This window comes from Pezoporus occidentalis, unplaced genomic scaffold, assembly GCF_034315485.1.
Source record: "Pezoporus occidentalis ecotype Australia unplaced genomic scaffold, CSIRO_AGI_Poc_V1 ctg94, whole genome shotgun sequence".
In the NCBI taxonomy this organism is placed as follows: Eukaryota; Metazoa; Chordata; class Aves; order Psittaciformes; family Psittacidae; genus Pezoporus; species Pezoporus occidentalis.
In genome coordinates this window covers 1,271,762-1,288,575 of record NW_026916304.1, presented here as the reverse complement: position 1 = coordinate 1,288,575, position 16,814 = coordinate 1,271,762, and the positions used below count along the sequence as shown (strand labels likewise).

General features: G+C 42.6%; 1 protein-coding gene across 6 annotated transcripts in view; it reads left to right on the top strand.

The window, feature by feature from the left end:
• Positions 1–16,814, top strand: part of PLPPR5 (phospholipid phosphatase related 5) — a 112,254-nt gene that overhangs the window by 54,483 nt on the left and 40,957 nt on the right. For all 6 annotated transcript variants that reach the window (XM_062606187.1, XM_062606192.1, XM_062606189.1 and 3 more), the window contains one exon: positions 14,819–14,951. In XM_062606187.1, the coding sequence (XP_062462171.1) occupies positions 14,819–14,951 (133 nt within the window). The remainder of the gene's footprint in view (positions 1–14,818; positions 14,952–16,814) is intronic.

Here is a 16,814-nt window from a genome sequence, read left to right as displayed (position 1 = left end):
AGGGTGCAGAGTTGCCAGTAGCTTGCTGTTACAGGGCAAAGCAATTCCAAGTGTATGTAGTGCAGTATTCATTTTTCCTTTTTTATGTCCATCTTCTAGAGCAAGTTAAAGGAATCATCCAGCAAAGTGTTCAGGCTGTGCTGTTGCTCTTTTTTGGAGAGCCAGTAAGCTTCTTTGGCTAGGTAGGCAGCTGCAAGATTTGACCATCTCCCAATACTCTTTTGGAAATGACAATGGCAATGCAACAGAAGATTAGAACTGCACATCAATACACTTTGCCTTCTTGATTTATGACCTATTTCAGTAATCTGGGAGCATCTTTGATTAGCTAAAGTGTCTTTCTGTGTCCTTCTCTTGTTGGCACATTTACAGCTTTTATGACTACCTGAAGAAGGAATTGCCAGAGTGGTTTGCTCTGTGATCGCGCTGTTCTTGAGGAGCCCATTTGGCCTTTGTCTTCATAGTTTCAACCAGTTGGTGCAGCTGCAACTTCTTTTCCTTGGTCCTTCTTTTTCCTTGCTTGTTTTTTTCTTCCATTCTCACATTTAGGGGGGAGGGACAAGAGAAAAAAGACAAAAGATGTGTAAAAATTGCTGCCCTTCTCTTTGGATGTGCAGGTGCTGGGGGCTCCAGCAAGGGGGGAGTGCCAGCAGGAGGTATGAAAGCTAAGAGCCAATTTATGTCCTGCCCTTCCTTTGAGAAGGGATAATTGCATTGTGGCTTTATTGAAGAATGAGAACTAAATCACACTGTTAAAGTCTGCAGCGACTTTGTGTACCAGATGTCACGATTGGCCTGTTGGGACACATAGCAAGATAAATACATGGTTTAATAGTCTGATGGTGTTTTCATCCCAGCATAAAACCACTAATCCAAGAGAGCTGTAACTAGGAGGAATGATAAAAGATTCAGAACCACTGTGGGTTTTCTTGGGAATTCTTTGGCTGTCTTCCTCTTGTGCTGTGATGGTCGATATGAACAGGGCCTGCAGAAGTTATGTCTGCACTTCAAACTGAATGTATAACTTCTGCTGTGCTTCCTATGATGCTGTTTACAAACGCCAGTGCTATTGAGGCCATATGCTTCATCTCTTGATGGCCTCTCTGGAAGGAAAGTGGCAAGCAGATGTGAACAAGGCTGTTTGCAGCAGCTGAATGCCTGCTTGTCCTCTAAACGATGCACTTAATGTTGAAGTGAGAAGTTGTTAATCCACCTAATCCTGCATGATGGGGGCATTTGTCTGCATCGTTTGTAATCTGAAAGAGCAAGCTTGGAGTAAGAATGGGTTTTTCAAGCAAACAATTCTTGTACATCATGCAGGACTGGGGAGATGGGGGTCCATATGATACATAATGAATGACAGCCAAAGCAGAACTGTAAGTAGCTTTAGCTATTATGTTTTTCAGCCTTAAAAGCAGTGTGATGTTTAAAGAGCTTTACAGTGCCCTTGCAGCATCTCTGGGATGGACTGGAGTGAGTGATGACCCAGCTGTCATCATAAATGGTGCTTATTTAGCTCACCCATCACATATAAAAAGCCTAGCTGAGGTGGATGTACCCCATCGCCAACACATGTACAAGTGTGTGCTGCTTCAGTGATTAAGATCTGTTGTAAATATACTAGTGCTTAATATTCACCCATGGTACAGTGAACATGGTAGTGGAGAGGGCCCAGGAAAGCCGAAGTTACAGCACCTGCTATCTCTGATCAGCAACCAGGCTTTGCTAGGGTCACTTCTGTTCATCTGCAAGTGAGAATATATTTATTTTCAGTGGAAAACACTAAGAAATCTGCTGTAGAAAACTTACTATGTGTGTGTATATATATAAAAAATATATATTATCTACTGTTAATCTAATAAATCATTTAGTACTGCTTCCCAGTTGACTTCCAATCCTGGATGCCATTTCCTGGGGTATGAAGCACCATAAAACTCCTCTCTGGTTATACTCGGTCAACTGTGGATTACACTGGTTATACTCGGTCAACTGTGGATTCCAGCTTCCCATGCTGGACCATGTACACTGTTCCCTGTCATTTTGCATGTACTGTATAAATGTATCGTAATTACCTATTGTATAATTATGATCCATTATATATTTCTATGAAAATGTCATTAACCTTACGTACTTACTAATGTACAACCAGTTACAAATGCAGTAGAGCTCTATTTTCATAGAATCACAGAATGGTTTGGGTTGGAAGGGACCTTCAAAGCTCATCCAGTCCAACCCCCTGCAATGTGTAGGGACACCTTCAACTAGATCAGGTTGCCCAGAACCACATTTAAGGGCTTTTTCTTTACAAATAGTATTATTCCTTCCTGCCTCTCACCCATGTAAGAGTTAGAGTATGGCTGAAGGCATTCATTCCTAAACTAGAGGCTTTTGTTTTCTAAATGATATATAGAAAACCTGTCATGATCAGAAGTCAGCTCAGTAGTATCCTGCTGTTCTGATTCTTTTTTCCTTTCTCTGTATAACATTTTGAAACACCCCTTGGTTTAGGCTGGTAGGTCTCATGCTGGCTCTAAGAGGGATCTGAATCATACTATGTTGTTGTTCAAACTCTGAATAATATTATGAGGACTTTCTTTGGTCAATTTGTAGTTTGCCTCTTTATAAATTAAGTATTAAATATGAGAACCAGTAAGTGGAACCCAGCTTCCCAGCACACTTATTTTGGGTGGTACGAGGCATTTCTGTGACCTATCCATAGCGAGTTAGGGCTCAGACATGACTGAATTAATTCTGCTTGAAGATTTGTTAATCATGGGTCAGCAGAGCTGCAGTAACCATGTGCAGCTTACAGCCTGTGGGGGGCACGAGGTGAAGTATTTGAGCTTGACCTGCTTTAATTATGGCTCAGGATAATATGTGGTACCTTATTTCACACAGTGGGTGCACAGATTGTCCGTGACATGGCTCTGCTGACTGATGAGACCTCATATGGTCACACTGCTCCCGGCTGATGTCTGAAGTGCAGAAGTTCATCTCTATGCAGAACAACATGTGGACACACTGGAGTTTCGGCATATACTCAGCAGTAGTTTGATCATATTTACACAGATTGATTTTAGAGTCCAGAACCTCTTCACTGCTCAGTTTCTGCTTCTCCTGTTCCTATGGGGGGGGGTTGTCCTTGGACCTGTTGGGGCATATCTGGGCTTGCCCAGGCTTGAGGCTGCTGCCTTGGTGCTTTCAAACTGTGCAGAGTCTGAGCATCCAAAGGGCCCGAGGGAGGAATGAGGAGCTTGTGCTGCATTTGACTGAAGGCCATGAGCGGGCTCATGTGAATGGTGGCGAGGACAGTCTGGCTGTTACAATGGTTCTTTTTGCCCTCTTTGCCAAATGCTCACACTCGACTGAAGTCAGCACTTCAGTCCATCGCAGGAGCCCTTTCCAGAGCATTTAGCAAAGGCAGATGAGATCTGTAGGCAGACTGGCCGTGGGGTATGTGAGGAGTTCGTGGACATCTGCAGCTGGCAGGATAAATGGATGGAGCTCTGTCAGGCTTTGCCTTGATAAAAGGATGTGGCCACCCAAGCAGGATGTTCATTTAGCCTTTACTGCCTAGCTGTCATGTGGCAATTGTGAAACCAGGCTTCTCTGTAAAGAACTGGGAGATTTGGGCGTGAAAAGAGTTAAACAAGAGCTAGGTATGTAGTAATTTTGAATTGATTATCTCGGTGCTGGTGAGTTCTAATCGCAAGCTTCAGTGCTACTTGAGCCAGCGAGGCTTTCCTGAGGTGGAACGGTATATGGGAATGAGCGTGATGCTGATTGAATCTTTGTATTGTGATGCTGACTAATCCTTTGTATGGAGCCATGTTCATTTCAAAGAGTCAGTATTGCAGTTGTACTCTGAATTTCTTTTGCTTCTGTATGGACTGTGGTTGCTGCATGATCAGAAGTAGAAGGAAATCATAAAGCAGAACTTATTCCTTTAAAAACTCAAGATGTGGGTACGCACAACACCCTGCCCCGAAATAGTCACGTTTCCGTGGTCAATTTGTAGCTCACCTGTGTTGTTAACCTCAAGTGCAATGGCAAAAAAGTAATGCCTGAAAGAATGAGTTCACACACCAGAGTATCTAAACAGGGGTCATATCGCTGAGCTTGTGAAGGCACCTTTCAACACAGCGTGCTTTGAACTTCTCTTTCTAGTGATAACTTCAATTGCTCCAATAATGAGAGATTACATCCACCGCTAATTAAAAGCCAGTGTTCACGCATTTACATAATGATCATGTATTTTATGTAATACCCCTTTACTGTCTTCACAGAGAAGACCAAATGCCAGCTCTTCTCAAGTCTGCCTTGAAGACAGCCAGTGTCAAAGCTTCCCAAGATCTGAAATTCTTAAATAGCCTCATTCATCCTTAAAACACTTTTCTCACCACTTGAGCTTTTCTTAAGGTATTTTATTAAACCAGCAGCATGTTTGCTAGTATTTTACAGTGCAAAGGAGGTGATCCTTTGGTAAGCTTTAAGGTAAAGCGTTACGCCCTAGTTTATGAGTGGAAGGAGATACAGTCACATAGTGAAGAAGAGTAGCTGGGCTTACTTCAGCCTGTAGTCTTCACAATTAGTTTTCAGAATACCACTGCATGCCTAAAAGAGCTGTTTTTATGCTCTGCTGTCTTCACAGCAAAGCGTACAATCTCCCCTCTGTCTTGGAGGCATTTCCTGTACAAGGGATTTTTTGCTAAGATTTCCCACTCTTGCTGCTCTTATTTCAGCTCATTGGCTGCTGTGCTAATGAGGGCACTTGGGACTTCCTCTCCATTCAAGCACTACATTGTGTAAACTCCTAACCAGGGTCAGACAACATAGTGTTGCCAGCTGCACATCTGCAGCCATCTGGATTCGTGGCAGGAGCAGTAAAATGGACAGTGTGTAGCAGAGTTGAAAGAGTGATGAGAGTGGTACAGATCATATTTGCAGAAAACCATAAAATAAATGCCCCATATTTGATCTGCAGGATGTACAGAATCATTCCTGAAGCAGTCTTTCAACGTGTAGAGGTGTCAAATAAAGACAAATGGGACATGCTGCGGCTCCAAAGTGTTCTGTGAAGAAGCTGCTTAATTCAGTGCCGTTGCATTGTTAAGAGGCAAGCAATTATTAAAACTTGTGATGCTCATAAACAGTTCTCTGCTCCCACTTCTGTGCCTTCATTAAGATTCTGTTTCTAATAAACACCACTTCAGTGTCTTAATTAATTATAATAACATTCTTAAGGAGAAATAATTGCACACTGTGAAAGTACAGCTTTCGAGTCTGAGGGAATAGGTGCAGGTGAATGGTCACACGTTGGTTCGCATCTGGGCTGCTTGGGGCAGGCCTGGAAGAGGAACTTCTCTTTTTCTCTCTCATCCTTTCTCACTGACCAGCATCTCTAGTGACCATGCCAGGAATAACATCAGGGAAGTCAGGGAAGCTTCAGAAGTTACTTTTGGTAGAGCCATAGATTCATTGCTTTGACTGTGTTACTGTCAATACAAGTCACAGTCTCTGCTTTTTCTTTTAAAGCTTTTATTTGGTCATTTGCTTTCTGGCTTTCACAGGCACTAGAAATGTGGGTTAAGGCTCTCAGGGTTTGTTACTCAGTAGTTTTTCTGCTGGTTTTATGCTGAGTGTACATATTACGCACAAGTAACCCCAGTGTGAGATGGCTCAGATTAAAGTCAGAGTTCTAGATCAGATCCTTTGTGGTAATGCTTGCAATGTGAAGATGAGAAAGTATTCGCTAAGAATAATGTTATGGTAATACAGTCAGCAGTAAGCATTACAGTTGTAGACTTTTCTGTCTGATTTATTGGACCTATTAAACCTCTTTCCTAACTATTTAGTACTACTCCTTTGTAAAATTGGTTTAGCTTTCCAGTTTTGTTTTCTTATCTTCTTGGGATGGCATTCATAGCTAAGATGCATTTCCCCACTTTGGCTGAAGTGTTGGTTTTAACCTGGAGTGCCATAGGTTTTCACAGCTAATCCAGCCCCTTTGCATTTAGTGGGGATATTACCTTTGATTTCAACTAGAAGATGATAATGACCTTAGTGTATGTGATGGGTTGGCAATTAGCCTAAGAGAATTGTAAAGGTAGAGATGCTTGTACAGAGGCCATTATAGGAGTTGAGCTAGTTATGTGCTTTCAGTGAAAGCTATTGTACTGTGAAGATTATTTTTAATAGAAAAGTGTAGAATTGTTTCATTGAGCTGCCTACTTAGCATCATGAATCCAATCCTAATTGACAGTAACAAATACGAGTGAAAACCAATTCTGTGTGTATGTTTTGCAGACACGTTTTGCGACAAAAATCCAGATTTCATTTTTGTGGCATTAATCCTATGTGCAACATGGTTTTCTCATGATTATATTAAAACACAGGGTGCTTACGCTGATACAATGGCCCTTCAGTTTCAGTTGTTTGGTGGGGATGGCATTCCTGATTGCAGGAGTAGTGTATCTCCAAAACACGGGTGGCCTGGAGTAGAAGTGAGATAGAAGTAAAACAGTGTGAAAAGCAGGAAAGGATCTTCTCCTTCCTCTGAGCCTCTGGGAACAGTTGGCTCCAGTCACATGCTGACTGTAAAATCACTACTTTGTGAGCAGAATCTTTAAGAGATGCCTTTTATGTGATCAGTTTTTATTCAAACAGGGATGAAAGCCCGTTTATATTGAATTTTGCAACTGAATGTTCATGCTGGGTAGAAAAGTGCAGTTGTGCAGATCATTTAAGGTTTAAAGCATTAAGTAACATTTCTATTAGAGGTGACTGTTGCTATGGGTATCATAAGCATTGGGATTGTGCTCATCAAGGAATGATGTTTTCAAGATGTGCAGAAGAGTTAAGAAACCAATCTCTCTCAACAGACAGAACAAAGTACTGCTTTCTTGGACTGGCAAGAAACAAAGGGGTTTACCAAGGCCAGGCCATAAGGAACTGCAGTCTTTTTCACATGGATCACTTGAAGTCCAATAGAAGACTTCCTTAATACAGCTGAGTGCAGAGCTGAGCATGCCATATGGAATTCATCTTCTGATGGGGGAGATAAGTGGTAGTAGGGCTTGGAATGTTTTGTTTCTCCTTCTCCAACATTATGGTGTTTTAAAGGTTGAAGCTAAGCACCTGCAAAAAACCTCCACATTTGATAAATAGTTCTCTTTCAAAATCCTTAATGAAATACTTGTATGTAACAACAGCCCTTTTCAGGTAGACTGAAATCAGTAGATCTCTGGTCATATTACAGTCCATCTTCGTGTTTGTAGCATGAATTGTGGAGCTTGGAAACTGGATAATGGCATCCTTGTTTTTGTAAAAAGAAAATGAGAACAACTTCAAACCTATTCGAAGAACCTTGTCTGGAGTCTTTCAGCCTGAAGTAACTTTATCTTCTGAAACGTGAATTGATGCTTTTTGAATGCAGGTTTGAATTCATTCTTTTCTCTTCCTCTCATCATTTTCAGATCAAAATTACTTAATTTGGGGTTGGTTTTTTAGGTTGTTTTTTTTTAATGTGAAGGATTTTCTCCAGATTAATAATTTTTTTCCCTAGCTTTTGGATGTTAGTTTCTAAAATGAGAAAAGCCCAAAGTTCTCACCACAATCTGTTACCCACTGCCTCTTGGAATGTGCTCACTGAGAATACTTGTCTGAGCATCGTGAAACCGTGCCAGCAGTTAGATAATTTTGGAGTCAGGTACCAGACACTTCGTTTTCCCAGACATGTTAGCATTACTGAAGCTTATTTTCCTAGTGTCCAGGCCATTTCTAACCCCCTGGAGAACTGCAGTGGATACTCCTTGTCTCACAGCAATATAAAAGGTTTAGGAGACATGAGGAGGGGATGGGATGGCAAGCACAGTGGGTAAAGTGGGCTGAATCTGGAGCAAATGGTCCCATCAAGGCAGGGCCAGAGCACCCCATGGGGCTGCTTGCTTGTCCCTCTGCTGCTGTTGCAGATCATCAGTTGGTCCAGAGAAGGGCCACAACATGATCAGGGGCTGGAGCACATCTGTTGTGAGGAAAGGCTGAGAGGGTTGGGGTTGTTCAGCCTGGAGAGGGCTTTGGGGAGACCTTATTGCAGCCTTTCACCTCTTAAAAGGGGCCTGAAGAAAGATGGGGAGAGAATTTTGAGCAGGGCCCATCAGGGGTGATGGGTTTAAATTGACAGAGGGGATTCAGGCTGGATGTGAGGAAGAAATTCTCCACCATGAGGGTGCTGAAACCCTGGCACAGGTCTCCCAGAGAGGTGGTGGATGCCCCATCCCTGGAGACATTCCAGGCCAGGCTGGATGTGTTTCTGGGCAACCTGATCTGGTTGAAGGTGTCCCTGCTCATTGCAGGAGGTTGGGCAAAATAAGCTTTGAAGGTCCATCCGACCCAAACTAGTCTGTGATGCTGCTCTGTGTTTCAAATGAAGGACCTGCTGTCACATGCCAGCATTCGCCCTCTGTGGTGATGGCACAAGGCCCTTCTTTTAGATACTCACAATAGCAGGGTCCTGGTAACTGCTTCTCTAAATGATCTTTTAGATAACCAGGTTTTGCTCTAGCACTGTGTGATTCCAGCCCTGGAGGCAGTGTGCTTCTGTACAGAGGCTTTGCTTGCTGGGTAAGGCAGGCATGTTCTGAAGGAGATGCTGTTTACATACATGAGCAACTGCTCGGTTAGGAAAAAAATAAAAAGAAGGGAGAAAAAAGACAAAAGGACTGTTTCTGAGACACTGGACTTAAAAATATTTAATTTTTTTCTGTTATATGGTAGTGAATTAAGTTAATTCGGTGAGTGATGCGGTTGTCTATGTTTCTGTGATTGTCACAGAACCCCAGCCTGGTTTTTGTTGGAAGGGACCTTAAAGCTCATCCAGCTCCAGCCCCTGCCATGGGCAGGGACACCTCATGCTAGAGCAGGTTGCTCCAAGCCCCTGTGTCCAACCTGGCCTTGAACACTGCCAGGGATGGGGCAGCCACAGCTTCCTCACAGGGAAGAGCTTCTGCCTTATATGTGCTTGAAGCTCCCTGGTTATCTAGTGCTTGGGGTTTATGTGCCTTTTGTTTTCAGATAGCAACAAAGACTTCATGAAGTGAGCAACCTTTACTGTTGTTATGTACTCGCTACATGTACTCTGTATGGCAAAGAGCAGTAAAGAATATTTCTCCCTGTCAGAAGTAATATTAGTGTTCAGTAATGTATAGCCATAGTCTGCAACACAGAGAAAGCAGCAGATAATATTTGACTATTAGATGTGGAACCTTATATTGCTGTTTTTCTTTTCTAAATGGCCATGACCAAATATATACCAACAAAAAAGTTATATGTATTTTGAAAACAGAATTGATTGGAAAAAAAAGGTTGAGTATTTTACCCCATCTTTCTCTAGAAAAGCAATTTTCTTTTCAGAACTCTTCTCCAGACCTTCAGAAGCTGCTATGCCACATGGTCCTATACGTCCATGCTGAATGCAAGGGGGGATATTTTGTATTTCATCAATAGCAGACAGATTTCTCCAGGATTTATTTTTTCATTTTCCTCAAAACTACAGGTCATTTTTTTTCCCATAGAAAAAATGCAGTTCTGTGAAAATCAACCAGGGCACTTGCTGTCAGCTTTAAGCAAGCAAGAAGCAATGGGAACAAGAAAAACACAAAGAAAATGGCCTCGAGGGAAAGCTTTGCATAATGAACTTGAAATTGCTACTGCTGTGAATACTGTTACTGCTTTTCCTGCCAGAGCTGTCACCTCACACAGCAATTTTAGCTTAAAGCAGACTGCAGAGCTTAGCTACACATCACTAAAGACCAAGGTTTCTCCTGCTCCATTCTCCAAACTCTTGAGACCACTGTGCTCTGGGGTATCTTGGTGGCATTTTTCAAGGAGAAACAGGCCAGAAATAGCCCATTGCTTAAAGTTAAGAGGTGAAAATAAAGACCAGGAACCACAAAGCCTGTGGAAACCAGATTTGACAAAGAAATCTACACCACGCTTTCACAATGAGACCTTGTAAGTGAAATGAGTGGGGGGGGGCCCATGCAACTGAAATGATAACGATTTGCCTAGAGATGCAGAGAGCATCCCCCAGATTTTTAGCTCCAGTTCCCAGCTTCCCTTCCTGACTGTTAAGGAAGCATGAGGAAGTTCATCCTAGAAAGAAAAGCAGCACTGTGGACTGCCCAAGATGCACATTCCCCAAAGCAACAATCCCTTGCCGTGTTGTTTCTTGACAATGGCCTCACAAAACCCTTGTTTAGGGTTCAAGTCATGCCAATACGAGAGAGACACAATAAATGACAAGTCCAAAGAGAAGTTGCAGTGCACAGTATTGTCAGCTCTTCTTAACTTGGATAAATTCAGAACATGGATGAGTATTTAGTGGCCTTTTTAGCGCAAGAGCTGTTTTTCAGTGTTACTCATCCAAGTGGTTGCTGTAGCTACAGCATTACCCTGAGAATTGGCAGAGAGGGAGTCGTGTGTTCTACCACGTTCCCTGGCCCCTATGAACGTTTGTATGCCCAAATCTTTAGGTGTTATCTGGGAAGATCTGTGAATGTTTGTGCAGAAATTTCATTGCTCATCCCAAGCAGAGATTATCAACCTTAAACTTCTGGATTGATCTTGTTTAAATGCATGCCTGTGCCCTCAGATAGCTTATCACCCAAATGAATGTTTGATTTTTCACTTGAATCCCGCATTTTGATAGGCAGTAACATCATGCATGAGAAGGCAATCTATACAATAAATCTTATTAGGATTTCAGAAGTACAGATTTTAGGTCATATATTTATATAGGTGCTAGCTGTTGTAAACCATGCTTGACACGAGGGGAAGTTTGTTTAGGGAGCCAGTTCACTGGAAAATCAACAAGGTCAGAGTTGCTCTGGCACTGAGGTTTGGGATGAGTCAGGGTTGACATTTCCAGTTGAAAAAGAGCTTGAAATTTCGAACCCAGTTAAGAGCATACTTGATAGATGATTTTGGGAAGGACAGATTCGGTTTCGGAATTTGACATGCAGTGTTAAAACTAAGAACAGCTTGCCTGAATTCAGAAAAATGACTAATACAGAGAAAACCTGAACTTATCTGGGAGGAAGGAATCAGTGTAGGGAATGAGTGCTCAACGCTATAAGTATCCTGCGTGGAAAACAAGGAAAGGGGGACCGGCATTGGGTGGTTGGCAGTGAATGTATTATTACTGCAGAACCACCATGGAAATCACTCAGCTCATATATGAATCAGGAGCTAAGAGGTGAAATAAAAAGAAATATTAATTTTAGATCCCATTCCTCCCACTGTTCCTGACTGTTGAATGGGTTGTCACATCGCAGACAGGATGCGATTGCCATGGAGATGGATACGAGAACTTTTCCTGGAATTTAGATTCTGCTGCGTTAATATTTCTTTTCTGTGCTTCCATGAAAAGAAATGATTATCTAAAAGCTAGTTATGAAGGATGTATTAACAATAAATATCGTTATATAGGGTGATTTTTGTGGTGTTCCTGTTACGCTTTATACTGTGTACCAGGTCTAACGGCCTTCCCTGCTGCTATAGGGGGAAGCTGTAGTAGATCAAGGGCCTGATCATCACCCATCAGAGCTTAGGCCAGTGCTTGTAGGGTGATCATTCTTGTCTTATTCCTTCTTGTAACAGTTATGTACACTGTATTTTTATCTAAGGACTGTGAAAATAATTCATATGTATGGTCTTTAGAAAACCAAAAAGCCTGCAACTTGTATTGTTAGTCTTCAGGTGAAAATTGCTCTTTTCATTATACTTTACATGCTATAATTATATATGAGAAGGTTTTTTCAGCCTTGGGGATGGATGGCCTCTGCTTTTAACAGCTGTTAAAATATCTGTTAAGCTAGGGATTTTCATACAGAAAATGCTTCAGGAGATACATACAGTGATCTAAAGTAGTATGACCGTGTTAGACAGAATAAGGTAACAGACACTTCTAATACCTTCACTTTTTCCATTGCAAATTCTATTTCTATAGCTGAGCTTGTGTAGCTCTGTCCAAAAGTTGATGTTGTCAGAGCTGTCAGATTCTCCATAGCAATTCTTCACTGTCAGGTTTGGCATACTGCAAAAACTTGTTGCCCCAAGACTTGGTCAAGAGGCATACAAGTAATCCTGTTCTATTAAATGGCATTTGTTGACTGGCTGCAACTTGCGTATGTAGTGGAAGGGGTTAATGGTGGTCCCTGTGCCGGGGGAATGCAGAAATTGTTCCTTCCTGGAATATAGCAGGCACATGGATTATGTTAATGGGCAAGAAGGAGATTGCTGTCCCTTTCTTCTGCCCTGTAGAGCTGATTATTGCCAGTAGTGCCGGAAAGAAGAATTGCGCTAGGAAACAGAACCTCTCCTGGGACTTAGGAGATTGAAAAAGATTTTCCTTTCATTTCTGAAGCCTCAATAGGCTGATGACTGAGATAAGCAGTGCTTGTGCTGAAGGATGGAGGAGGAACAGCTGCCAGTGCAGAAAAACACAGAACCTGTATGTATTGCCAAATTCCAGAAGGATTCTATCAAAGCCAAGCCACAAAATGATAGAGATGAATACCTGTTGTGCTCAGTGGCATATCCCACTCTGATTACTGCTGAGGGTAGAGCACTAGGCCTAATATAGCAACAATTTTGTCTTTAGCCAAGTTCTGCATCGTTCTGACCCTTGCACCTCCGTATCCACTCTGAGGGTATTTTTGCTCCACTCAGAACTTGAACACTGCTCCCTCCTGTTCCTGCAGCAGAGCGTTTCCTTCATCCAGCTCCCCATCAAAGACAGGGGACTGTAAGGAAGGGCTGCTGCCAGCAGCACAGACCTGCTGAAGGTGGGTTGCTGTAAGTTTGGAAGTGAGGATCTCCTTTCCTATAGCTGAATGAACAGTTCTCCTAACTTCCCCACCTGCCAACAAGAAGACCTGTATTCCTAGATCAGCAGATCCGGACTCCACTCAGAGCTGGAGAGCTGAGCTTCCTGGCACACTTGCTCTTGGTGTTCTTGCCTAGGTTGAGCACTGTCTATCACAGATGCTTGACGGTTCATTATTCCAGAGGAAAGGAGGGTGTTCCTATGACTCTCAGTGAAAACAGTAGTATTTCAGTTCTCACCTATATGAATCTTACTGGAACTGGGCTTGTGTTTGTTTGTTTTCATGAAAGCTGAAGGGATCATTGGGCTGAATTCTCCTTATCAGCGTCAGAATGATGACCGTGATTTCAAGGTTATGTTTCATACATGTACCCATCATTTGCTGATAACAGATGAAGGAATGTACTTCAGTATGCTAAAATTTGCTTGCACTAAAGTAGAAGGAGGATAGTTGTTACTTCAGGTATTGACATTTGGTTTTCATCTAAAAATGCCACTAGGATCTAAAGCCGGTCTGAAGTAATGGATGATGCCTGGTTCTGTAACAAACTGGCTTTTGCTTTGCACATGCTTGCCACCACAGTGATTTTTGCTATTTGTGCCTTGTTATGTGTAAGAAGCACTTTCTTCCTCTGTGTGTCACGATTTAGCCCAAAGTCATCTGTGTAGATCTACAAATAAGTAAGGCCATTAATCATATTCTTCCTGTTGACAACAATCTGTGCTTATGAGCCATCACCCATAGTTGTTCTACATCTTGGTTTGGGGGGTTTTGTTGGGGTTTTGTTTTTGTAACCAGTGCTGTGTGTAGAACTGTTCAGACCTATTGTCATCTATGCAAAGGTTTCTCATTTCCTGCTAGGTCAACGGGTTAGGAAAACCTAGGCACTGAATGAAATTTGATGGCATTATTTCTTGTATAATATGTATAATATGAAGACTTTCAGTTTGATGGTCTTCATTACTGTTCATCACAGTGTGATGTACCTAGCAATAAGCTTTCCTGGTTACTGGAAGAGCCTTGCCTTTAAGTCCCACAGTGCATCAGAGTTGGAATAAAGTGGTCAGTATCTGATCCTTCTGGTCCTTTTAATCATGCCTACTGTAAAGCTTCAGTGTCATGGGTTTAGGTAGATCCATGCTTAGGGCTTGCCTTTGGCTAATGAATCTCAATACCATAACTATCATAAGGAAATTAAAGGTCATGTTTTCTTGCACATCTTAGAGGGGATATTTTACATTCAAATTCTGTACTTTTCCGTTTCTTTTCTTTTTTGACACCTGGAATGTGAATGATCTATAGAGAACTTTATTCATTTTGGTGTCGTGAATGTGAAACAGGCCATGCTTAGAATATCAGTGGTGACACTTTGCTCAAGCGTGAGGAACAAAGCTAAAGCCAGACCTGATAAACTGAGCTGGCAAAATCTGCATCAAACCCTGTTAAACACCTCCTGGCAAACCAGTCCTCTGATGTGAACAGGAACTCTGTTGTGATTTGCTCCTGTAGACCCTATGGTTCAGAATTCAGAGCCCTGTGAAGTGCTGGGTGTCAGTGAAAGCCATGTGGGAACTGAAATGTTCACCATTTCCCAGGGTGAGGCCTTTGCTTTGGTCCACATCTTGTGTGTTGTGTGATCTGATGGTGTTGAACCGACAGATTTCTTTCTCTTTCCCCTCATTCTGGAAACTCATTTATGTTAATTCCAAGTCTTGGTTATAGAAGTTTATTCTCTTCTAATGCAAATAAAGTAAAGCCATAATGCATGTTTTCCTCATAAGAAGATTAACATTTGGTTCACTTATGTTATCTTTTTGTGCTGGTTTGGTCTTGTTTCTGTAAGATGCGATAGCTATCTCTGTAACACCAGTATGTTTGACTTGCTGTAACCTGATGTACCATTTCTCTCCCCTTTTTTCTCCTTCCCTAAGATTATCGTTGGAGAAACTGCAGTGTTTTGTCTACAGTTAGCTACAAAGGATTTTGAAAACCAAGAGAAAACAATATTAACTGGAGACTGTTGTTATATAAATCCACTGGTGCGCAGGACCATCAGATTCCTTGGTATGAGCAAAACTAATGCTTTCCTTTTCTGAATGCTGACAGTGATCGGTTGTGTCGTAATTTTGACCCAGGGAGAATATTCACATAGCCATACACCATCTCATGTGTAGTCTTAACTCAGGTGCAGCGAGTTCTCTCCTTTTGGGTAGCAACTGAAGCTTCTTGGAAGTTGGGATAAAGACCAGTTGCAGAAGCAGCAGTAAAAAGAGAAGAAATTGGGATCACAAGGAGGAAGAACAACCAGCAGGCCCAGAGAAAGGAGATATCCTTGTGCCATAGCTATAGTTGGTAGTTTTCTTTTGGTTATGCACACACATAGCAGACAAAGTTGAAGACATGGGGGTGTTTGAAGCACAGTTTAGGTACTTTCTGAGCCTAGAGATTATTTTACAGTCCCTAGTAGAAAACTGAACAAAGTCTGTGCTCCACTGAAGTTGGCTGTAACTCTCCCCTTGATCTTAGTAGGTATGTCATCCTTTCAACTTAGCTCATTGTAAATGTGTTCAGAGGGAGAAGTACTGCTGCTCCAAATGGCTGTTGAACATTCCCGGATGCTGCTTTTCAGTACATGCAGGGCTGCCATAGCAGGGCTCACTGATGTTTGCTGATGGTTGTATCTAAGCAAAGCAGCTGGAGGAAGGAAGCCTTGGGGCATCTAATCCTCCTGCATGCCCCAGTCGCAGGGGAAAGGAGGGGATGGGCAGCTGTGTCTGTATTTGCCGTGTTTGTGTAACAGCTGGGCCTGCCTTTGAGAGCCCATTGCTTGCTGGACTGCTAAAAGTCATTAAGAATCAGACTGTCTTGCGTAGGTCCAGAGGAGGTGGGGGATGATGATGAGGAGCTCCTCCTGCCCCATTTGTTCTGTGTGCAATCAGTGCCCTCGTTTCCTTCCCATTTGGTGGGCTCTCCTTGCTCGCAGAAGTTAAAGCACTGTTGTACGAGATGAGGCATCACCACCCATTGCGCTCACACCAAGTGATGGATGTGGCCACCTATGGTGGGGCAGTGCACACCCTCAGGGCTTGCTGAAAGGGCCCTTCTGTGCAGCCACTTGGCCAGGCACAGTCCACTGCTCACCAGTGTCAAGCAGCTCAAAGTGAATTAATGTAAGTGTGATGCTGCTGACCAACCAGGATCTCAGAGCTCATCCACAGTCCTCCCTCCCTTTGCTGAGGGAAACAACTGGCCTGTTAGAAACATGCATGTTTCTGTGGGATCATGTCTGCTGTGGTGTACCTCTTGGAAGAGCCCTCATGGTGCCTCGTGTAGTTGGGAATGGCCAGAATTTACAGTGAGTTGAAATATGGGAAAGGTAAAGTGATTTGCCCATGGAAATCCGTGAGGAAATCTGTAGCTCAGGTGGGATTTGAACACGGAGCTGCTGACTTTGCCTCCCAGTCAGGGTGCTGTGTTTGCATTTCCTTCTAGAGCTCATTTTCTGCTTCCAAAAGAGTAGGAAGGGACCTCATCTGTTTTCTTTTAAGTGATCAGATACATTCATTTCCATTCTAATGAATGACTACATGTGTTTAATGTCTTGCTGATAGGTCTCAGAAAACAAACCCTCTTTAGCATAAGTAGCTCCTCCGATATACAGATCTTTAGCTCGCTGTGTTGATCTTGTGATTGATATGCTCTGCATAGAGATGTACCCCGTAGCAGGCAAGATGAAGACAACTCATGCATGGCACTATTAAATTATTCAGTACTTCAGCTTCTTTACAGCTGCAGGGGAAGAGAAAATGATGTCCAGTCTGTGTTGTGACTTTTCAGGTTACTTCTCCATCGTGGCCTGGCTTCCTTGGTTCTCCAGCAGGTTTATAGGGTGAAGAATTTGCCTCTGTCACTCCTGTTCAGTGAACA